The sequence below is a fragment of the Mandrillus leucophaeus genome, unplaced genomic scaffold (genome assembly GCF_000951045.1).
Source record: "Mandrillus leucophaeus isolate KB7577 unplaced genomic scaffold, Mleu.le_1.0 Scaffold148, whole genome shotgun sequence".
Taxonomy (NCBI): Eukaryota; Metazoa; Chordata; class Mammalia; order Primates; family Cercopithecidae; genus Mandrillus; species Mandrillus leucophaeus.
Window position 1 is genome coordinate 1,587,729 of NW_012101454.1, and position 24,859 is coordinate 1,612,587.

General features: G+C 39.0%; 2 protein-coding genes across 3 annotated transcripts in view; one reads left to right on the forward strand and one right to left on the reverse strand.

The window, feature by feature from the left end:
* PPP1R9A (protein phosphatase 1, regulatory subunit 9A) overlaps positions 1-10,272 on the forward strand; it is a 405,188-nt gene extending 394,916 nt beyond the window's left edge. For both annotated transcript variants that reach the window (XM_011974681.1, XM_011974682.1), the window contains exons 17-20: positions 3,306-3,618; positions 5,488-5,607; positions 7,841-8,023; positions 9,395-10,272. In XM_011974681.1, coding sequence (XP_011830071.1) covers positions 3,306-3,618; positions 5,488-5,607; positions 7,841-8,023; positions 9,395-9,607 — 829 coding nt within the window. In that variant the 3' untranslated portion in view covers positions 9,608-10,272. The remainder of the gene's footprint in view (positions 1-3,305; positions 3,619-5,487; positions 5,608-7,840; positions 8,024-9,394) is intronic.
* A 9,039-nt stretch (positions 10,273-19,311) lies between these two features.
* The window catches only part of PON1 (paraoxonase 1), a 31,917-nt gene continuing 26,369 nt past the window's right edge, over positions 19,312-24,859 (reverse strand). The window contains exons 8-9 of the mRNA XM_011974683.1: positions 23,162-23,290; positions 19,312-20,405 (exon numbers count right to left, since the gene is read on the reverse strand). Coding sequence (XP_011830073.1) covers positions 20,247-20,405; positions 23,162-23,290 — 288 coding nt within the window. The 3' untranslated portion in view covers positions 19,312-20,246. The remainder of the gene's footprint in view (positions 20,406-23,161; positions 23,291-24,859) is intronic.

The window sequence follows — 24,859 nt, forward strand, 5'->3', positions numbered from 1 at the left end:
AAGGAAGGAAGGAAGGAAGGAAGGAAGGAAGGAAGGAAGGAAGGAAGGAAGGAAGGAAGGAAGGAGAAAGGAAGGAAACAAATAAGGAAAGAAGGATTTTGTGTTATTCCTAATGGATTTCTCCCACAAAGTGAAATAGACTATAAGAATGATCAACATAGAATAACTGCTCCCAAACCCTTTCTGATTCTATCGTGGGCCCAAGAGTTCAATTTATTCAGAAGGAAATTGACATTTATTTTAGAAAGTGTGTCTGCTAACCTGATAGATCTGTAATTTTAAAGTAAAAATTTCCTTTTTCAAATAAATGTTCTCTAGGTCCAAGAAATGAAAGCATACCACTCACTGTTCAGTTCTTTAAGGATACTTGCAAGTACCCAGGGATTATATCAGTTCATGGAGTTTTGAAATCACAGATATACACAGAGGAATGAGAGATACAGGATACAGCTTCAGCAGGGACACAGCCAAGCCTCGTGGGAAACTGAAAAATATTCTTCAAAATATCCATGAATCTGGTGGTTTGCCACTGTGGAGACATAGGTGTCTTCTCAGAAGTGGCCTCTCATTGCCTTCTTCCTGGCTCTTCCTCCTTCCTGTCTATTAACTTGGTGTGCAAAGCTGGGGAAAGAAAGCCTCTGGGTATCCCCAGAGGCCCAGCTTCCATGATCTCCTTCACCACACATGTAGGAACCACATGGCCTCAAGACCCTCCTCAGTGCTGGGTACACGGGTCCATGTGGACTTATTAGTCTTAAATATTTTTCTGACAGTGAAAATGTTGTTGTGAAAGAGTTTAATTAGATGTGACCTTCAGATTTTTTTTCAAATGTTGCTTGGACAGGATGTGGACTACCAAAAGTCCTTTTCAAATAAAGCAACAGAATGACCACAAGTAGAAAACAATTCTTATTTTCTCCCTATTTGTTTTTAAAGATAATAGTGATTGTTCTAAAAACATTGTTACAAAGGCTGTACACTGGGAGTAGGACAAGATTGTCATGCTGTCATTAATCATGGCCTATTTATAAACTTTAAAACAACATCCATATATTTAAGCACTACTATACTTTATTGCAATTGTGGATGAAACTCTTAAAAATTCTCTTGATTCAGAAATCTATAACCAGAGGGGATAATGATCATCAGGTCCAGTTCTTCCTCAGAGATACCCAATTATAAGAGTATGGGACTGCAGAGAAAATATTTGTATGTTTCTGCACAGCTAGAGCTTTCTAGGCATTTTTACTAGAATGTGGAATCTAAGCTAAAAAAACAAGCCTCGGAAAATAAATTATGAGGCCGAGTGTGGTGATTCACACCTGTAATCCTAGCACTTTGGGAGGCCAAGGCAGGAGTTCAATAGCATAATAAACCCCTATCTCTACAAAAAATAAAAAAGTTAGCCAGGCACGATGGCGCATACCTGTAAGTCTTAGCTACTCTGGAAGCTGAGGTGTGAAGATTGCTTGAGCCCAGGAGGTTGAGGCTGCAGGGAGCCTTGATTGTGCCATTGCACTCTAGCCTGGGTGACAGAGCGAGACCCTGTCTCAAAAAAAAAAAAAAAAAAAGAGGAAACAGAAGTTGAATTGTGAGTGCGTAGATAGTGAGAACTCCAGAGAGGTTTACCTCGGCAGAGGTGATGTGGTGACATTTAAGGAGGCTGAGTGGAAGAGGGGGATGAGACCAGCTACATGGAGACATTCCCAGAGTTGTGAAGATGGAGCCACTGGTCATATCTTTCCCTAGAGACACATGTTTACATCCCAAAGGGTCAGAGCCCAAGATCCTTCCCAAGTTGAATTTACACTAAGGAGATCAGATTTCTGCCTCCACCCTCCCCAGAGGCTGCAGAGGGAACAGCTTTCCCTCTCCTATATAATCATCCAGATTCATATTTTTGGAGTGCCTCACCTAGAGTGTAGACCATGTGTAGGATGACATCTGGTTCGCCCAGCATGCTGATCTCAATATTTTATCAGAACCTCACTGACTTCTTCATTCTCTTTAGTTATCAGTCTTTACATTTTTACCTTGCTTTACAGTTTACAAGATGCTTTTACATTCATGTCCCATTTGATTCTTTTTTTCATTTTTACCTTGCTTTACAGTTTACAAGATGCTTTTACATTCATGTCCCATTTGATTCTCACAATAATACTTGGAAATAAATGGGAATTGTTAGGTGTTATACTATTTATATAAACTGGAAATACATTTCAAAATATATTTGAAATGAGATGTAAGAAGACTGAAATTCAGTATACATGTGGTGGGACAGAAGTTGTCTGGCTGTGGTGTTCAGGCACTTTTAATTGAAAGGGAATCTGTTTTGTCGTGATATCAGCAGCTATCAAATAATAGGCATTCCATCAAATGGCAAGGCTGACCTCTTCCAAGATGCATATAAACTGCTGCCCATTCCTACTTTGGTTTCTGATAGTTATTTTTTTCTCTTAACTAAAAGATAATTACAGATACGAAAGAACCTACATTAAGACAAAAAAATCTGTTTTCAAACTGTGTTCCTCAAATGCCTTTGAATCCTTTAAATGTTAAACAGTAAACATAGACCTTTGACAGTTTTTGAAGCACTTTCACATATTATCTCATTTAATTCTTAACAAACACAATGAGATACATAAAAATATCCACCTTTTACAGATGGAGAACTAAAGGCCAAGAGAAGGCCTGAGACCATGTACTTAGAAGGTGGTGAACCCTGGCCCTCCAAGTGGGAGATGAGGACTTCAGATCTCCTACTCCTCCTGAGAAAAGGCACTAAGATTCTGGTGAAAAACCAATAAACTGTGTATTCTACCTAAAGCATTATGAACCCTGAAATTTCTAAATCATTTAAATATATCATTTTCTTAAGTCTCAGACCCTTGGGAACACAAGTCCAGTGGAAGACAGGAAAGAATACTGCTTATGAGCTAATGTCCCTAGCTGTGAGGCATGTCACCCAGATAAAGGAAATGCTGTGGTGATCAACCTAATAGCAGTTCCTAAAAGACTGTGCCCCTCCCTGATTATAATTCATCCACATACACTTATTAGGCACATTTTATAAAAATTCACCATGGCAATAACAATATGAAAATGTTGATCATTGTCACAGAATCCATTTAGAGGCAAAAAGATAACTATTAAGATTAGTGTATTCAAAAGTGCAAAATTTTTACTCTGTTGAGTAGAACAGTGTCTCAAATTCTTACTTCAAACTATATTCAGAGTCCTTTGGTTCAGTAAGTCTTTTATCTGCCCTTTCTTTATCTAACACACCCATTCTTTTCACAAAACAGGATCTTCAGAGGCAGACTGGAAAACTGGACACCCAAGCCACGTTCAACAGCTCAGACCTCCACTCGTTCTCCTTGCATGCCTTTTTCATGGTTTAATGACAGCCGGAAAGGATCCTATTCCTTCAGGAACCTGCCTGCACCTACAAGTTCCCTTCAGCCTTCTCCTGAGACTCTAATTTCAGATAAAAAGGGGTCTAAGGTAGAAAACACATGGATTACAAAAGCAAACAAGAGAAACCCAAATCCCTCCTCCTCTTCAATCTCTGGAAGGCATTCTCAACTTATGTCTGTAGTCTGGATCCAAGAAACCAATGTAATAACACTGCAATAAACAATGCATGGTATTTCTTGTGTGGGGAAAAGAAAGCCTCATTTAACCATCACCTTCTTTAATACTGTTTCATTCTAGATTGTACGTTACTCTTTGATTTGCCTATCTTTTCACATATTGCTATTTAATCTCAGTTTGACAGTTAAGCCATGCTGGGAAGGATGCATTTGAATCATAGAACAGAGTGATATATCTGTTTACCCAGTATTCTACTTTAAATTTCATTACTAAACTATTTCACTGTGCTTCAAGATTTACTGAAAAGCAAATAAATTTGAGACTGAATATGTGCTCAGTACATCTAAGTGAAACTCTTTAAAACAAACCAATGCTGACATAGCACCCTTACTTATTTCCTCTTTTAATATCAAACTTCTATGTTGAACAACTGCTGTATAATTCTATCACCAAAGTTCTTTAACAGAATTAGGAAATATATGCATGGGTGTTACTCGTTTTTAAATGCATGATGGTTATTTCCAGCATGACACTGCAAACCTTATCTAACATTTTGTTGAAACACATATGGTGGCTAACTTTCACACGTTGTTTGGTCTCCTTTTATCTGTGTTCGCTTTTCTTTCTCAAACAGAAACGTGGTTAATGTTACTTGAATTTAATTCTTTTCAGTTTCAATTTAAATCTTTTCAACAGCTCAAAGGGTTTTGACTGGGGTACCAAATGGTAATGTTTATGTTAAATGTCCTGCTGCTTAAATGTTCTGCTGGCCTAGCTCGGTGTGCTCTAACCTAGACTTCTTTTCTGAAGTTTTAGCAAACTTTGGAGTTTGTTCGGTACTGAAGTCTCCAGCCTCTGGCATGGTATTTATTTTTGATAACCAACTAAACCCAATATAAAGGAACCTAGTGGAAAACTAACAGTCCAATTCCTAAGGAAATGGAATAGAAACAAGATGGTGTTGGTCAAGTGCTTAGAGTTCCTGGAAATCCAGCCATTTTAGAATTACTAGCAAAGGAAGTTTTGACAGCAGCACATCACTTTGGTCTTGAAACATTTTCAGTATTGGAACTGAGGCATCTAAATGCTATTCAAAGAATTCCACCAGTATCTTGCACTGTAGAGACTCCAGATTTGGTTAAAAATGTTTTTACAAGTGCAGCTACGTAGTCATTGTTGTTTGATTTTCATATCCACTGAACATTTTAATGAAGTTCTGGGGAAGCTTAATACACTCCCACCTTCCCCACCCCCAGGTGATTATTTGGAAACCTGTGTCTGTGCTGTGTGGCAGCCTCCTTGATGCTCTGCTGGTGCTGTGAGAGAGTTGTATTTCAGCATGTAACTACTAGGGTATTGTCAGACTGTGACCTCCCCCAGAACTCATCATCTTGAAGGGTACATCCAGGAGAGGATCTGCCATTTCTCATAGTATTTATCACAGCCAACAATAAGCGATCCTTCCCAGGGGGTGCTCTAGCTACCTTTCTAATATGAATTGCCATCTGTTCCTAATAACTCAGCCCCTCCACACCATCTTGTATTTTTACTTACACTGTTACTCATCACGATTAGGGTCAAAGAAGATAGGCTTATTAATATTATTCCTCTGAGCAGTTGCAGAGGATAATGAATTCTGTACCCTTGAAGAGAGATTGAAGAATCATTTCTCTAAAACATCTATCCTTTCATCATATGAAGAAAGCACCCAGAATTCCCTCAACCGCACAAGGTGCAGCATTCTCAACCGCTGTCCCGTTAAAGGTCATCACCAAATCATACATGAATTTCTGCTAAGATGGTTTAAAAGAGCCTTTTTAGAACTTGCAGAAACACCTACCTCTTGCTCACTCACTGCACTCATGTAACACTGAGCTTCATTTATTTTTACAGAATTTTACCTTCAATGATGACTTCAGTCCCAGCAGTACCAGTTCAGCAGACCTCAGCGGCTTAGGAGCAGAACCTAAAACACCAGGGCTCTCTCAGTCCTTAGCACTGTCATCAGATGAGGTACTTTCATGGCACTGTGACAGAACTGCTTTGTCAAATGTGACATTTTACCCATGAACCATCACCAGGAAAATGTTTTCAGAGTAGATCTTGCATAGAAATCATCAAGACTGTGATTTATATTTAATATGAAGTCTTCAGGATTTCTCTCCCTCCCTTTCTCAACATAAAAGCAAAATCTTGTTCTTAAGCTTTCCAGGGGCCCCTTTTACATGTATATGTAAACACACATGATGGGGAGGCTGGGCAGTGCAGAGTTAAACATGGGGGAACAGCTCAGAAATCACATCGAAGTTTACGAATTACTCCTTCCTTTTTTTTCCTTGCCTCCTCCTACAACCACCCTCACTCCAAGATTCTGATACTTTCTCTGACTAGGTTGAGGTCTCTGATTGAGAATCATTGCAGTAGACAGAGATAGTTTTGATAAAGAGGGAAAATAGCATGAGAACCATTTATTTAGAAGCAAGGGTCAAAATTAGTATTACTACAAATTATCAGGAGATAAATGTGCACGAGAGAGTCAGGAAGTGAGGTTAGTGATTTAGTTCCTTGAAAAATGGGGGGAGGACAGAAAGCACCGTAAATAAAGATATTTTTGCTCTAAATGTTTGTTCTTACTATTTCTTTGTAACATGATTTTTGATTCATAAAACTTTTTTTTTTTCTCGTAAGCTTTTCTGCCCGTATTCTTCAAGTTTGGTGCAATTTTCGTTTTATTAAAACTATGTACTATGTATGTTGTGTCTCCTGTTTCTGTAACACTTTTCGTCTTGATTCTTTTATCGCTCCCTCGCTCAGAGCCTGGATATGATAGATGACGAGGTGAGCTATCAGTGGGCTGTGTGTGATGGCTTGTGTGCTATTGTTTGAATGTGCTTTTTCTTTCTTTGGAGATGGCTGAAAAATGAGACAATACAAGAATACCTTCCTCTGTAGTGAAGGGTTTCCTTGTGTTAAATAGCTTTACTCTCTGCCCTTGTCATATCTTAGTTTAAAAGATGTTCCTAAGTTAAGAGAATCTCCGCATTGCACCTCCAGAGTTCCTTGATTTATTTTCCATCACCATTACATTGACATGGTCCATTCTTTTTCCTCCTCTTTGCCTTCATCTCAGCTTACCGCATCCCTTCTTCTGTGTTCCCTTTATGGGTCACCAAGGTGACTCCTGTCTTTCCTCCAAGACCTATCATCACCTTCATCTCCTCTCAGCTTAGTGGGTCTAGGAACCAACCTGTCCTTTTGCACTATTAAAAGGAATATTCTGCAGTGGACAGAGCCAGAAATTTGGAATAAACTCCTAACTGTTGAGCTCTACCACTTACTAACTGTGTGATCTTGAACAGATCACATAGACTTCCTCAGCCTCAGTTTCCTCATTTCTTTCTTTTTTTTTTTTTTTTAAAGACAGTCTCACTCTGTTGCCCAGGCTAGAGTGCAGTGGCACAATCTTGGTTCACTGCAACCTCCGCCTCCCAGGTTCAAGCGATTCTCCTGCCTCAGCCTCTTGAATAACTGGGATTACAGGCATGTGCCACTACACCCAGCTAATTTTTGTATTTTTAGTAGAGAGGGGGTTTCGACATGTTGGCCAGGCTGGTCTCGAACTTCTGGCCTCAAGTGATCCACCCACTTCAGCCTCCCAGAGTGCTGGGATTACAGATGTGAGCCACCGCGCCCAACCGTTTCCTCATTTCTTAAAAGTAATTATGGATATTATCTGCCCTACCTTCTTCACAGTTTGCTTGCTGCTCGAATGAAATAATGGTTGTGAAACTTCCCCTAAGAAGGCTTGAGAGCTTAATGCTCTCCTCTCCCAAGTGAAAGATACCGCAGTATTTGTTAATATATTTTTACAAAATTCCAGTGTCTTATTAGAGGATAAGTGATGCATTGCATATAGAGATTTATGAAATATTTATTTTCTACCTCTTATAATCTGTCCAGACTATTTTGATGTAAAAGCTTGCAAAATTAATGTATTTTCTTCTATATTAAACTTCCTACATTAATAATGCTGCTTTTTTATTATGGGGGAATTTCTAAACTTCCAAAAACATAAGAACATATAGGTAATAAGTATTTTTTCTACCACCATTAGAACCATTAGCTTATCATATTTTGGTTTAAACATAAGTGTGGCTCTCATAGGTTAAGAAATTCCTTCTGATAGCATAATATGAGCCATAGTATCTTGGTCCTTTAACAACACTACGTAACATTCCTATCTCAGATCCTTGATGATGGACAGTCTCCCAAACACAGTCAGTGTCAGAATCGGGCCGTTCAGGAATGGAGTGTGCAGCAGGTTTCTCACTGGTTAATGAGCCTAAATCTGGAGCAGTATGTATCTGAATTCAGTGCCCAAAACATCACTGGAGAGCAGCTCCTGCAGTTGGATGGAAATAAACTTAAGGTAAAGAATTATATGTCTGTGTTAGGTTACCAGGTATAACTTGTATTACTCAAAGCACCTAAAATGTTTTCATTAGATAAGAGCACTCTGCATATCTGAGAGGTAATTCTCATCAACATTCAGCAGAAAGGATGTTGAATTCTTTCTGAGTAGTAAATGAAGTTTCAGAAAGTCCATCAGGGGTTCTAAATTAAATGGTAGGCTGCTGATTAGGAGAGCGAGGGACCCACTCCATTGCTTCCACCTGGCAACACATGGTCCATATATTAACTCTCCTTCCTTCTGATGTAGTGTGAGTTTTAATCATGGCCACTGTGGACTTTTTCATCACGTTGGAATTAAGACCCAGATCCACGACTCTTCTTTTCCTTGTTCATTTCTCCTTCACCTCCACTATTCCTTACACACTACTCCCAAACTGGGATGATGTTTTCCCCAGAAGTTTTTTTCTCCAAGTATGTACACACATCTTCCCTCCCCTCCATGGCACTTTCATTTCCACTTGTCCGGTCCATCTCCCTTAGAGACCAAGGTGGCATCCATTCCTTTGGGAAAGGGAGAAAGGAGCTTACAGCCAACTCCATGTAACCCCAAGCTCCATGCCCCCGCCTCAGCCCCCTGCTGGGCTGACGGGCAGATGAGTATCTCTTGACAGTCTTGAAAAGGTTAGAGATCAATCAATAGCTTGTGAATATGAAGGCCCCATTGACAAGGCTGTCCCTGTTGGGGAGATAGATAGATGCATCCTGCTGTTGATTCTGAAGGTCACGAAACATTTAAAGTACATAAGCAACTCCCCTTATTCTGAATTCTAAGTTCATCGAGCAACCTCCTCATTATAATCAAGGTTCCTTTATAGGTCTACCTACAGGGAAAGAATGGTTAGTCATGCTGACACGAGCATTCTGGCCCCAAAGACACTTTTGGTTCTCATTGTAATGAAAACATTGGCAGAAAGGAAGCTGTTTCAATTCTTCTTGCCCTTCTTGGAGCCCTCTGTGACAGCAGGTGTTCACTCCTATGCTTTGAAAATATTGATGAGTTTAGCAATACCTTTACCTATAAATGTCTACAGCCCAAAGGCTGGAGAAGGAGAATTGTGCCTTTTTTCCATTCATTCACCCATTAATTACTAATTTGGAAAGCATTTAATTAATGAGTTTTAGGGTATACTTTGCAAGGGACTTCAAAGAACAAAAGAAAAAGGGTAGCCCCCAGTGTGTTAATTTTTAACAAATGTAACTAGCTCTTCCTCTTTTCTTATCTCTTTTATGTTTGAATTAGTTTACAAACTTGAACATATGGTATATTAACATCATCAGAGGGCTCACTGGTTTTCAAATTCAGTTTGTGTGTGTGTTTCCTTCTTAGGCTCTTGGAATGACAGCATCCCAGGACCGAGCAGTGGTCAAAAAGAAACTCAAGGAAATGAAGATGTCTCTAGAGAAGGCTCGGAAGGCCCAAGAGAAAATGGAAAAACAAAGAGAAAAGCTAAGGAGAAAGGAACAAGAGCAAATGCAGAGGAAGTCCAAAAAAACAGAAAAGATGACGTCAACTGCAGCCGACGGTGCTGGTGAGCAGTAACACATACCCTCTTACTGAAGATGGAGATTATCCAAGAGAAGTCCCCACCTCTTCCTGCCCTGCTCTCCTCCAGAGGATGAAGAAGAAACTAAATGATAAGGGTAATGCGGCTCTAGGCCGGTTGAGGAACCGTGTGTTGAATAACTGCATTTTCTGCAATAGAAGGCACTCTTAATTTTAACTACTGACATAGTCCCAAGCCACCTTTGATTTATTAACAAACCAGACATTTCATTTAAGTAGCTGTGTTTTGCTCTTCTCTAACTTAGCAACATCTTGTGTTGTGTTGGGTGTGTTTTGTCACTTGGAGAACTAGCTTGACCCCACCCAACAAGAGCATGATACACCCTGGTGTTGTTGATGGAGCACTGTGAATTTTCAGTTTGGGATCCTGAAATGGCAATTGCACTTGTCTGCATGGCAGAGAGCACCCTGCCATGAGATCTGGACCAGTACTTACTTCTAGGGCTGCAAAACCTACTCCAGTGTGTGGGAAAGATTCACTCTTAATTCTGAGTCTGGACAGTAAGACCACCCTGCTGTGGAAACATGGATGCTCTGCTCCATAGTTACCTACTAAGGGAAAAGGCATGCAAGCCATTCTGCTTGCTAGGCATCAAAAAGAAAGAAAAGAAATTATAGCTATTTGTTAACCACTGAAAAAAGCAAAAGCCTTAAGATTGTGTATGTGAGTATTACCTTAGGTTCTGAGAGTAATATTTATCCTCTAGATATAGCTGAACACGAAAGAAAAAAATCAGACATTAATGCAGCCATGGGATATTGGGATCTGTTGACCTTGCTACTGTTGTGTGTTCAGCATCTCAGCAACACTGGCAAACACAACACAGTTCCCCTTCCCCCCACCCAACCCAAGAAATTGAACAGGAAATTGATTTTTAAGGAAACCACCATTTTCAGGTTTCCTCTCCTGGGGAACATTCTGGCTGGTCTTCAGCCTGTCTATGTCACAATCAGGAACTCATCACGTAGTTTCTACTCAAGATTTCCCAGGTGGGCTCAGTTAGTGTTTTAACAAATGTACTTTTAAGAAAAGTAGAAATACCAGTTTGAGGAAATTTAGATTTGAATAATATTCAACTGGAGAACCAATTTTTTTTTTTTAGTACAAAGAATGTTCCTATAAAGAAGAACTGTCAGTTAACATTTTAGGGAGATTTTGAATAGTTTTTCTGAGCCATTCCTTTCCATACTTTAAAGATTTCCAATTTTACAGAAAAAGTTTGTTTAAGGCACTGCATAGGATACACTTTAGTAGTGGAGGAACTTATACTAATTTTAAGCCAGTATTAAGGATTTCTGAATTTCACCAAACTAAGTCCTAAGTGCAGGAGACTGGGGCAGAAGAAGGAGAAAATAAACTCGTTTTGAGAAATTTCGTGTGATGAGGGTTTTTTGGGTTTTTGTAGTTTATGCTCATGTATCTGGTTCTCTTTGCTGCATTGACTCTAAACTGAGGTTATCCACTTTCCAAAGGACAAGTTTCAACATAAGACTTGAGGCCACATGAGTTCTTGGACAGTATTTTACTTCTTTTACTTTATGGGAATCTCTGCTCCATTCCCAGCATCATCGTATCTTCCACTGGAAGTATTCCATATGCAGGGCCTGGGCAAGGCTTTTGAGTGTAACAGATTAAGGGAACTCCCTTATAGCCCCATCTTGTATTTTAATAACAGTGTGATTTTTTTCTTTAAAAAAATTATTTTTGCTTATCTGAAAATCTGAATTCGGAAAGTATCTAAACTAGACATTTTTAATTCTGTTCTACCGCCAAGGCCTGTTTTCTTTTCATTGCCAGAGTATTGTCTGTTATGCTTCAGCTGTTTTGTCATTAGGTACAGACCATTCATTCAAGCCTCAGAAACGTTAACATGAAGTAACATTGTGTTTTACAGTTATCAAAGTCACCATTATGTTTTTCTGTCTGTCTTCATTTGGGGTATGATAATGAAACTGCCATTTTGGATACTCTATTAATATCTTGAGATGTCTGGTGCTTTGTTATTTATTAACATCATGAGAAATAAGAAGCCACTATTAATGAGCGATAAAATTTGGCAAAATTTTCTAATACTAAAACACTAAATTAGAAAAACTCTGGTAATATTAGTGCTTGCTATTGTAAATTTTTGCCATTTTTGCTTATCTTTGGGAAAAAAGTGACCTGGATCACACTGGAAATTTCACTGTATTCAAGAGTAGAGATAGAAGGATGATTATCTTAAGTTATGTTTACACTTTGGTAATATTTGAAAATGGATGTATATACTGGAAATGTCTATAAGTGTCTTGTTTTTGCACCTAATTTATGATCTATTATATTGCATTTTCTTAAACGTCTTAGAAGTATTTTTCTTTATAACTTTGTTTGTACATTGAATGTTTAGATCAGTGTCCAACTGACAATGTTATAAATCAAATTCTTATTCCTTAAATCATTTAGTATTATAACGATTTTGATTTTTTAGTTAAATTATAGTAATTTTAGTCCTAAATGAGTTATTTTAGCATTACCACTTAAAACAGATGAAATTGTAAAAGTCACTTGGTTTGATTGCCCTACAAAGCGTAAGATATAAACTGATGAAGGGTATGAAAACAAAGTGAAAGACCTCAGATCTTGTGCACATTTTGTTTTCCTATTATTTCTTTTATTGACTGTAGTGCATGATACCTAATCGAGGCTCCAATGTCTTGCACAATTCCTACTTTAATGCTAGTGGTGTTCACTGTCCTTACAATTTAATACAGAATTGTTACTTCATCAACCTTAAACACTTTGCAGGTTTTTATTATCAGAAAATGAACAAAAAAGGGAATATCTGGAGGCTATGAACTGTGTTCCCTAAAGAAGAGCTCAGTATGATTCTAACAACAGCCAAAAGTGTTTTGGGGTATAGGTTATGCTTTGCTGGGAGGGTGTGTGTGGCGAAGAGGCCAAGCTGCAGACGGAAAGCATTGTATGAGCTGTATCTGGGTCAGGGTTTTCCATTAAAGGATGTTAGTTTTATAACAGATTACTTTGTTTAAGACCATCTCCCTTCAAGTAACTTACAGTTTATGTAATACTTATCTCATTCTTTTTTTTTTTTTGCCTGAATCAGGAATTTACTGCAGAATGTTAAGTTAGGGAAGAAACCTCATTTCATCCATTCTAACATTCCTGATGAAGTCCCCCTTTAGTTTCATGACAATAAAGCTGCACTGTGGCTGTCATCCTTTAGCTGGGATTGACATTGATTTCACACCCTCAACATCATACAAACTTTTTTAACCCACAGCAGTTCATGATTGCAGTATGATAGGTGCTAAAGCCAAACTCAGCTTTCAACTGGCACAAAATGGGACTGTCTACCTTTTGCTCCATTGTTGTTGGAAACAAAGTGGCAAGAGGGAAAATGAGGAACCAGATTTACCTTTGCCACTATCTGTGACACTGTAGTCATCCCTCGCCTGACATCTTAAAATATCCCAGACCCAAGCTACAAAAATGGTCACAGGTGGTTTGATCTAGCATCTCTGCCGTTAGAGTTTCTGCTGAAGACGAACTCGTGTGGGTTCGTTGTGCACCAGAATTAACATGTGCTTGAAAATTGCATTTTGTAAAAAGGAAATAAAAATTTCCATTTATATAGATACTCTGATTCATGTTTAAGTGTTAAAGGTTATGCAGACTAAACTTCAAGAGGAGATCCAGTGTTTAACAGTAGTGTTCTAGAGGATTCTAAAGGAAGCTGTTCCAGCAACCCTGAGAGAACCATCTACACTTTGGATATGTTGTAGCCCCATCATTACACTGAGATATTTCCATTTGAGTAACTAAAGGTACTCCTGACAGAGCTGGAGATGAGGGACACTTTGGTGGACAGTGGTCACTAGGGTTCACATCACCTACTTAATGCAAAGACCTTAGTGGTCTCAGAACGAAAAGGTAAAGTGGAAGAGAAAAGCACAGTTCTTTTCTATCTTTTAAAATTTACTTTTTATCAAGGATGTACCTGTACACTATTCTAAAGCTAAGCATTTAAGGATAAAGTCCAGAAATAAAATGTCCGTATTTTCTTTTTTTTTTTTTTTTTTTTTTTCTGTCATCTGTCACCCAGACTGGACTGCAGTGGTACCATCATGTATTACTGCAGCCTCAAACTCCTGGGCTCAAGTGATCCTCCTGCTTCAGCTTCCCAAGTAGCTGGGACTACAGGCGTGTGCTACCACCCCCAGCCAAAACATCCATATTTTCTATTAGAATCGTTTACATTATGATGGGGGGTGGGAAGCTGGGGGAGGGTTGTACATTCCCAAAAGAAAGCAGGGTTATAGGAAATCTGAATGTGCTTCAGTGATTCACTCCTGAAAAGCAGCCTGGGTATGTTGGCAGATTTTGTTTGCATTTGTCTTGCGTATTTAAAGTCTCAGGAAATCTAGTCTTGGTCCAAAACACTGGAGAAAAAAATAACACCAGACAAAACACATTTGAGTAACTTGAAGTAGCGGCATAGAATAGGCCCAACTAAGAAGTTGGAGGGGCAAAGAGAAAGCCGACAGAATCAGCTTCTGGTAAGTGAAAGCAACAAGTTCTATTTATGGTAGACAGAGGGTCCTTATTTGCTCGTGCATGGTGTCTATGTGGGCCTATGGAATGGTAGTTACTTGAAGGTTCGCATATGTAAGCATGTGGACCCAGCACAGCCTGTGACCTGATTCCAGATCCTCAAGAGTAGAGAAGGAAAGAAATATGATGATTTCCTATGCTTGACCCTAACCCAACCCCAAAACGGCTAGGGATTCAACAGTAAGATGTAAGGAATAAGAGAACAGACAACTTCTCAACAATGTGCATGCCATTTGTGTAGATGTTCAGAACTACATATGTGTGAATATAACTCCCACCTTACACATGCACACACACTACAATCACATGGCATTAAAAAATACATTTGTGTATGGAACTTGGTAAGGTCAGTCAGGACCTGGAGCTATAATCATAGCCTTATTGCCACTTCTTGTGTTGTGTATACATTGAATGGCTCATAGATTTTAAGAGATTTTTTTATTGTAAGTATTTCTACTAAATGCACTTATCCTTCTATATGTTTATATATTTTGGTAAAATTGATTTATCAGATACTTGGTATTTTAGTAAGAAAATTTCCTCAAATATTTGGCTAATGCTTTGATGTCAAGGTTGCATATTGCTGAGTTGGAGCTCAGAAGAAATTTATGCAGCTTCGGGCATTTTCAACTGCAGACTGCAGTTTTCTTGGCTAAAAATTGCACTGTGTGTTCTTGTGAATTTGCTCACAATTCTAAAATGACATAATTGGTGGCTGTGATGCTTAAAGTCACTGTCTACTGGCTCTCTTATGGTGAATGTTGCCATCATATGATCATTTATTTACTTTTTGTGCAAGTGATGGCATTTTGGTTGTTGCCAAAAACAGCACAAGTGTTTGGGAGTGTATGTTGTTGGAAGGTGTACATTTCTGTTTCTTTCAGCTATATTATTTATACACCCAGGTTTTCTGTTAAGGATGTAATCATTCATTCATGAAAGAACAATTGGCAAGAAATAATTAAATTACCTTAGAAAGTAAGAATTAAGAGGCACTCCAACCAGATAACACCTCCCAACAACATGAAATTTAGTTAGTGCTTAGTGAAATTCCTTAAATATATATGTATATGTTTTATTCAACATTATTTAATATCATAACTACTGCTTTTGTATTTTTTAATGGTGTTGCAACCACTTGTACATCTGCTACATGTTACTGACAAAACTGGGCAGCTGAAAATAAAAGAGAATAAATTCTATTCCACTGTAAGAAGTTGATTTCTTTTCAGCTTTCTTTGTATATCAGTAAAGAACAAGAATTGTTTGAAAATAATTTTAAGTCTGATAGGTATGGATAGCATGTTACCTAAGCGTTTAATTTGTACATTTTGATGTCTGATCATTTGCATGGAAGAGACAATAGTGCCACGTCTGAATTGTTCTCTTGTGCTTGGTTAATATGTACTTCTCTAGATTGTTCAAAAAGTTTCAAATGACATTCCTTACTCTTTGGTTTTCAGAGGCATTCAAGCAAAATATCACAGTTTGTTTTATGACCAGTCTAACAATACCTGTGATTAAATTTAATTTGTTAGTGTAAATAAATTTCTTGCCAATGAGTATTATTGTTGTTAGACAACGAATGCAATAAAAAGAGAAATACTGAGATCTGTTGAAGCAATTTTTTTCCCTCTTCCATTTTCACCTTCAACTAAAACAAGCCTTGACTGGGTAAACCTGTATCAACTGTCAAAGCATATCTGTCAATCAAGAGCAAAGTGCACATTTTTCATGGAAATGAAACTAAAAATAAGTTTTAACTCTGGTAAAGTGTAAATTGGCAGCTAGAATTACATTTGAAAGCACAATTATGGAACTGGGCATAAAGTTATAAGAGCAAAGCCTGCACTCGAAGCTTCCTCGCCCATCATTTTGTTCCCCTGTCGCTGCTTCACCGTCAAAGTCTCCAATATCTCTCAGCCAGGAAAACCTCTGTGACAAATTCATTAAGTAGTCAGCCTCTCATAGCAAGGGGCAAGCTAAGAAAGAATCAGGACCATCATAGAGTGTGGGGTTATTTTAAACGATATTCTTTCTAAAGCCTTAAAAATTCAGAAGACTTGGAGATAACAAGTGAGGGCTATTTCATTCATTCTCACACACGCAAACTACTGTAATTTATATGTGACTAAACCTGTGTCAGTGCGAAAATTTAGATTTGGGAATCACAGAATACATGAATTAAGCTGTTTTCCTCTTTTTCACAATGTAGGTTATGAAATTTCTAACCAAGGCATGTCCCTTTTTGAATGATCTTGAGTATGTGCTGTGTCAAATTGGATAGACTTTTGTTTCTTCCATGGAATTTGCCTATTCTGTCAAGAATAAGAAAGAACAGAATGTGGTCATTTTATTGAAGATGTTAGGGAGCCTAACTACTCAGGACATTCTTTCTTTTTTTTCTTTTTTTTTTTTTTAATTTATTTATTATTATTATACTTTAAGTTGTAGGGTGCATGTGCATAACCTGCAGGTTTGTTACATATGTATACTTGTGTCATGTTGCTGTGCTGCACCCATCAACTCGTCATTTACATCAGGTATAACTCCCAATGCAATCCCTCCCCCCTCCCCCCTCCCCATGATAGGCCCCGGTGTGTGATGTTCCCCTTCCTGAGTCCAAGTGATCTCATTGTTCAGTTCCCACCTATGAGTGAGAACATGCGGTGTTTGGTTTTCTGTTCTTGTGATAGTTTGCTAAGAATGATGGTTTCCAGCTGCATCCATGTCCCTACAAAGGACACAAACTCATCCTTTTTTATGGCTGCATAGTATTCCATGGTGTATATGTGCCACATTTTCTTAATCCAATCTGTCACTGATGGACATTTGGGTTGATTCCAAGTCTTTGCTATTGTGAATAGTGCCGCAATAAACATACGTGTGCATGTGTCTTTATAGCAGCATAATTTATAATCCTTTGGGTATATACCCAGTAATGGGATGGCTGGGTCATATGGTACATCTAGTTCTAGATCCTTGAGGAATCGCCATACTGTTTTCTATAATGGTTGAACTAGTTTACAATCCCACCAACAGTGTAAAAGTGTTCCTATTTCTCCACATCCTCTCCAGCACCTGTTGTTTCCTGACTTTTTAATGATCGCCATTCTAACTGGTGTGAGATGGTATCTCATTGTGGTTTTGATTTGCATTTCTCTGATGGCCAGTGATGATGAACATTTTTTCATGTGTCTGTTGGCTGTATGAATGTCTTCTTTTGAGAAATGTCTGTTCATATCCTTTGCCCACTTTTTGATGGGGTTGTTTGTTTTTTTCTTGTAAATTTGTTTGAGTTCTTTGTAGGTTCTGGATATTAGCCCTTTGTCAGATGAGTAGATTGCAAACATTTTCTCCCATTCTGTAGGTTGCCTGTTCACTCTGATGGTAGTTTCTTTTGCTGTGCAAAAGCTCTTTAGTTTAATTAGATCCCATTTGTCAATTTTGGCTTTTGCTGCTGTTGCTTTTGGTGTTTTAGACATGAAGTCTTTGCCCATGCCTATGTCCTGAATGGTACTACCTAGGTTTTCCTCTAGGATTTTTATGGTATTAGGTCTAACATTTAAGTCTCTAATTCATCTTGAATTAATTTTCGTATAAGGAGTAAGGAAAGGATCCAGTTTCAGCTTTCTACTTACGGCTAGCCAATTTTCCCAGCACCATTTATTAAATAGGGAATCCTTTCCCCATTTCTTGTTTCTCTCAGGTTTGTCAAAGATCAGATGGCTGTAGATGTGTGGTATTATTTCTGAGGACTCTGTTCTGTTCCATTGGTCTATATCTCTGTTTTGGTACCAGTACCATGCTGTTTTGGTTACTGTAGCCTTGTAGTATAGTTTGAAGTCAGGTAGCGTGATGCCTCCAGCTTTGTTCTTTTGACTTAGGATTGTCTTGGAGATGCGGGCTCTTTTTTGGTTCCATATGAACTTTAAAGCAGTTTTTTCCAATTCTGTGAAGAAACTCATTGGTAGCTTGATGGGGATGGCATTGAATCTATAAATTACCTTGGGCAGTATGGCCATTTTCACGATATTGATTCTTCCTATCCATGAGCATGGTATGTTCTTCCATTTGTTTGTGTCCTCTTTTATTTCACTGAGCAGTGGTTTGTAGTTCTCCTTGAAGAGGTCCTATACACCAGTAACAGACAAACAGAGAGCCAAATCATGAATGAACTTCCATTCACAATTGCTTCAAAGAGAATAAAATACCTAGGAATCCAACTTACAAGGGATGTAAAGGACATTCTTTCTAAATAAGGAAATATGTGGGGGTGGGGGTCCCTAAGCATCACACTCATTGATAATTTCAAGACAGTCTTTCAGAGAACCCAGCATCCTGGGCTGTGAGCAGCATCTCAGAATAATTGAGCCCTTGTAGGGCACAGGATATTATGTCACTGGAATCATGACTAACTCCAATCTTGATGTGAAGAAAGTGGTTTTTTGACCCAAACAAAATGTTCCTGTTTATTACTTCAAGTCAGTGATCCTAAACTGTTGGTGGTTCTCAATTTATTGGCAAAACATTTTCTCTGAAATGCCAGACTATCATCATAACAAATGCCTTAGAAAAACTTCGTTTCTGGCTAGCCTCGGTGGCTCACACATGTAATCCCAGCACTTTGGCAGGCCAAGGCGGGCAGATCACCTGAGGTCAGGTGTTCGAGACCAGCCTGGCCAACATGGTGAAACCCCGTCTCTACTAAAAATACAAAAATTAGCCAGGCATGGTGGTGCATGCCTGTAGTCCCAGCTACCCGGGAGGCTGAGGCACAAGAATCCCTTGAACCTGGGAGGCAGAGGTTGCAGTGAGCCAAGATTGCACCACTGCACTCCAGCCTGGACAACAGAGTGAGATTTGGTCTCAAAAAACAAAAACAAGAAAAAAATTTGTTTCTAAAGTCACTGCCTTAACACCCCAAAGAAGTAATTCAGTATGAAGGTTATACCTTCAAAACAGACAAATAAATGAAAATGGGTAACCTTTATATATCAGCTTCTATAACAAAAATGATAAAGTCATGTTTTCTTCCTAGTCATGTCTCAGAAGATAGCCAAAGGGGTTGTTGATCTTTTCTATTTGTTTGTTTACCTTTCAATTTTTTTTTCTTTTCAGCCTCCACAACAAGTTTAAATATTAAACAAAAACCCACCAGCAGTACCACCACCTCAACAACAGTGTAGTCCTTGGGGACACTTAGCTTAACCCAAGTCAATTATGAGATTCAATCTGTATCCAATCATCGCAGTGAACAAAATTCCTTTTACCAAGTCAAAGACACTCTAAGGTACAATTTGTGCCAAGATCATAGAGACTCATAATTTTCAGGTGTGACAACACTCCCAAAAATTTTAAGATTTTCCTATGTGTCATTGCTACAGGAGAATTGAAAAAGCAAGAGTACAAGGGGAGTTGGAATAATTCAGGTTAATATTTACTGAGAAAGGCATGTATCAAAGGGAAAACAGGAGTAAGTCTGACTGCCATCGTCAGACTTGCTATGTGCGTGGAGTAGAGGGGAACTTCATAATGCACATCTAGTTTTCTGGCCCATGAACTGGAGTCCCTGAGCGAGTACTGGAGTTCTGAAGACACGTGAGCTAGGCCTGCTTCCCTGTGTCTTCTGAACAAGACATGGCAAGACAGCAATACATACACGTGCTTTCAGGCAACACATGTTTTAGGGTAAGTACTTTTGGGGTCACACACTGTTACTTAATATCTGACAATGGACATAACTGATTTATCCATTTTAGTGAGAAGGATTTTTATTGATAAATGAGGTTTCCAGGTATTCCAAGACTGATTTGATAGTGTATTCTCCAAAAAAAGCCCTACACGTCATATCTCTCCCAGTTAAACAATGCTTTGATGCTTCATGATGTCCACATTTAGGGTCAGCATTCATTGTTCAGCTAAGATCACTAGGTCCTTGGAATATGGCAAGCAGTTGAAATAATGGCCTCAGTTTCTATGGCGTGGATGCAAGTCGGTCTGTTAGAGCTCACAGTAAAGAGCTTTGTGAAACACTGTGCCAATCAGCAGTTTCCCTTTGTACACAGAGGCAACTGCACTGCCTTGCAACACTGTGCCATTTTCTGCATAAACCTGTGTCACTTTAGGTTCTTCTGTTAGAATGTTCTGGATTTGAAGCACCTGTGAAAGAAATAACATTGAATTAACATTTTTGTCAGATCACTTAAAACAACCTTATGCGTAGGGTCATCCTCCATAAGAAGCCGTATAATCTTATACAATGAGATAAATCCTATTTTGTTCCAAAATTACACTTAACACACCTGTTTCCTCATTTGGGAACAGGTGGGTACGGATCTCAAGTGATCTTTAGCAGAGGTGGAGAGTATCTAAACCTACAGGGGTGAGGCAGGAAATGCAAATGAGCAGCACATCCTGGATGTGGGACATTAGGGAGCAGTGGGGACTTAAGTAAATGTGGAGGGAGGAAGCTGTTAACTCAGTGTGATGGTTAACAATGAGTGTCTACTTGATTGAACTGAAGGATACAAAGTATTGATTCTAGGTGTGTCTGTGAGGGTGCTGCCAAAGGAGATTAACATTTGAATCAGTGGGCTGGGGAAGGCAGACCCACTCTTAATCTGGGCAGCACAATCTAATCAGCTGCCAGCGAATATAAAGCAGGCAGAAAAACATGAAGAGGAGAGACTGGCCTAGCCTCCCAGCCTACATCTTTCTCCCATGCTGATGCTTCCTGACCTCAAACATCAGACTCCAGGTTCTTCAGTTTTGAGACTCAGACTGGCTCTCCTTGTTCCTCAGGCTTGCAGACAGCCTACTGTGGGACCTTGTGATCAGGTAAGTTAATACTTAATAAACTCCCCTTTACATATATATATATCTATCCTATTAGTTCTATCCGTCTAGGGAACCTTGACTAATACGCTTAACAACAGCCAAATGGTTGCCATGCAGTAATTCAGGTCCGTTTTCATGTATTTTCAGGTAAGTCAGGGAACTGGATGTTTACACTTAATTCCTGGTTTTTAAAATGCAGACAAAGAGAAAAAAAAATATGACCCCCAAAAAACCACATCTCTGTACCATACTCGGGTGTTCTAAAGTTAACCTCCTGTCTCTAAATGTATAAAATTTTGTAAGTTCAGTTTACTTCACTTAATTGAGGAGAAATGTGATTGCATCATTAATAGTATAGTATCATGCTAAGCCAACCATATGAAATAGCCAATATTTGATCATTCTGGCTGTCAAAAATAGCAATCGCATGTGATTCACTACACTAAGGTGGGAGACCTGGGTCGTGTCTTGGATCTTCCACTTACCATTTGTTTCTCATCTGTAGAGTGAAACAGGTGGGACTAGATTATCTCTAAATTCCCCTTCAACTCTAACAATCTATTATTAAGCCTTTATGATAATATATAATGACTTGAAGAAAGGATATATACATCACAAATGTGGCCAACTGTGAAGGCCAGTGCCTGGATCTAAAAGGGTCTGTGGGAACTTTCAAAATGACCTCTTAAAAACAGCTGGCACCAAGGACAGATGTCTTAGGAAATTGCCATAGCATTAACATGTAGTAGTTACAGGTAAATAGTTGATGGTGCACCTTGGCTTACCTAAGCGTCTTGTTAATAAAACTAAATCACTCTTCTGGGGCAGTGCATTAGATAATGAATTGTTACTACTTTTTACTATTCCTTTGCAGAGCAATCATTAGAAATGAAGTATTTTTTCCAGAAAAAACAACCAAGTCCATGCTATAGCAAACAACCCAAGATAACTAAATGAGCTAACAAGCCAGAACAATTAAAATCTAACATTCTGCTCAGTTCTGAGCACTGAACGCTCCACAGCATACATTTCTTCAATTCTGTTAAACATACCATTCAGCAACCCTAATAGCCAAAAACTAGCAAAAGGCAAAAAGGATTTCCATTAAACATGATCACAGTTGTCCTGTAAACCTAGAGATAAAAGATAGGAGAGCCATAATGTAAATGGAAATACGCATTTGGATTTTTTTTTAACCCAAGAGATACGGGCTTTAACACTTTTTTTTCCTGTTGGGCAGGTGAAATGGACTCTTAAAACTCAGCTTTAACAATACATACACAGCAGCAGACAAATATGTCAAAATGATGTCATATATATGATGTAAATAATAAGTACCCTTAGTAGATACTGAAAACTCAGTAAATGTGCAAATACCTATATTGAAGTAGGTTCCAAATTCTTATTTGTACCCAAAATAGTTCACTGAATAAAGACCATGGACAAAAACTGGGACCTTTGAGTACTGTAACTAAGGTGGAAGATGAGATCTTCTAAGCCAAAATAATTCCAGCGATTTATCTTGCCACCTGCAGGAAGATCTAGAGAGGCTGGCCAATGTGCTCCAGGACTGGTCCATTGCATGGACCTGTGCATATACTACCACACAGGAAGGGGGAGTTGAATAGGAAGGCAGGTAACAAATGAATGATTAAACCATAGCAATATGGCGTCATTATGTTCTTTGAGGATCCCTTGACCAGAGGCCAAGTTCCTCTCAGGCAACCCTCTCCACCCACCACCGTATACCTGTTCTGGCTTCTGGTATTCATTTCCTCCCTCCCTCGCTAGCCCTGAGGTACTGCATTATCCTCTGTTGATTACCCCACACTGTGTCCACACATTTTTTATATAGTCCTTTGATTAAACTCCCCTCAAATTATCCAATTTAAGTGTGCCATGTGTTTCTTGCCTAGACGCTGACTAAAGCACCTTCAAAAGCCTTTGTTTCTGATCATTTGGATCATCTATCCATGTCCCCCCTTTTATTTGCACATAGAATTGAGAATTATGTTTTCAACTGAAAAAAACAATGGCTGGGAATAAAGTCACTTATCTGGTTCATTTTTAAAACTAACCTCGGATGCAGGAGGATTCTCTGAGTCATAGAAGAAGACTTTCATGCCATTGGGATGGCATCCAACCCAAAGGTCTCCTGTCTCAGGATCCACAGATATGTTATCCACGAGGGTATTAAAGTCGAGGGACTTACAAGATTAAAAACAAGAAAAGAACAAGACATAAAGTAAAACACAATTGTGGTGGAGCAAAATATATCAGAGAATAGTTGCCTCTTGTCCTTGGCCACCACACTGCTGGTTCCAAGGATACAGTTCTGCCCCATTTCAACAGGACTCACAAAATTCCTCTGACATTTCGTCCATGCTAATATTTTGTCAGTTTCCAGGACAGAATGCGGTAGGGTAAAGATACAGAAAACCAAGAAAGACTGTTAAAAGTTAGACAAAATCATTTGTACCAACATCAGTGCATGAACCTAAAACTGAAAAAAAAAGTTTTCAGTGCAGCATAAAACAACTGCTTCTAAAATGGCATGTGCAAATGATATTTTTATAAGCATTCAGAAAACCACCAGGAAATGTAGATTCATTTCTGAGAAGAACATCAATGAAATGTGGACTCTTTAATGGCTAATCATAGGCTGTGCCGCCAGAGAAGAAATGATCACCCAGAGTCTCGTTTTTGCCTTGAAGTTGAGGAAAAGTTTGTTCTTTAGTTTCTTGATGTTATTCAACTCCCTGTTCTTCTGCTGTTTATTCTCTAAATATAAGTTGCAAGCATTTGATGACTGCACAGATTGCTGCTGAGGCTTTGTACAAGGATCATAAATAATACCAATGATTCTTAATTCCACCATTCATCATCTTGTCTGCCTTCTACCAGGGAGAAATCCCATCTATTTGTTTACCTCTTATTCTCAGTTGGAGAAATAATATCTACCATTTACCTCAGAGACCAGCATACCTCAGTGCCCAGAGACCCTGTAAATAACTGCTCATGACTCATTGTAAAGGCCAGGGCATGAACAGACAGCTGCAGAAAACCAGCGCTTCCTTGTGCCTCCTACTCAAAATGAGAGCTGTTCCTCACATGCCCAGGGAGGGATTAGAGGACTGAAGCATCGTGGCAGAGCCTCATTCTCACCACCATGCAGAGCCATCAGTCTTTCTTACCCCAGAGACAGGCAAGACAGGCGGCTCCATGCTTTTTCCATCCCTAAATCCCTGTCCATCCCAGTGTCAGCACACCACTCTGATACCATAATGTCTTTAGATGAGGAAATGTTTGTTGCAGGGCTTTGCTCTTATCTTTGGAAGCGGCATAGCCGATTGGCGAATTCCATGGCAGATGAAACCTACTGAGATGAGAGCGGGAGTGGGAGAAGGACACAGAAACCTGGGATCCCATTCATTCAACATGCAATTACCAAGCTCCTACATGAGCTCTGCGAGGAACGCAGCATCTGCAGAGCACCAGGTACCCAGCAGACACAGCTCATGCCACGAAAGTGCTGACAGTCCAGCAGGGAACCTATTCTGAGTCCAACAATGAACTCCTTGCCTTGCAAATAAATAATTCCTCTCCATGCTAACTCACGGCAAGACCCCTGCATATCACATCTCACACTCCCACAAAGGCAACTGGAAAATTTCGCATTCCTTGGTCAAGAAAACTTAATAAATTGCTCTCTTTGGGAAAAACTGTATTCTCTGTTAACAAATATTCCAGGTTTTTGCGAATTGAGGTTCATCAAA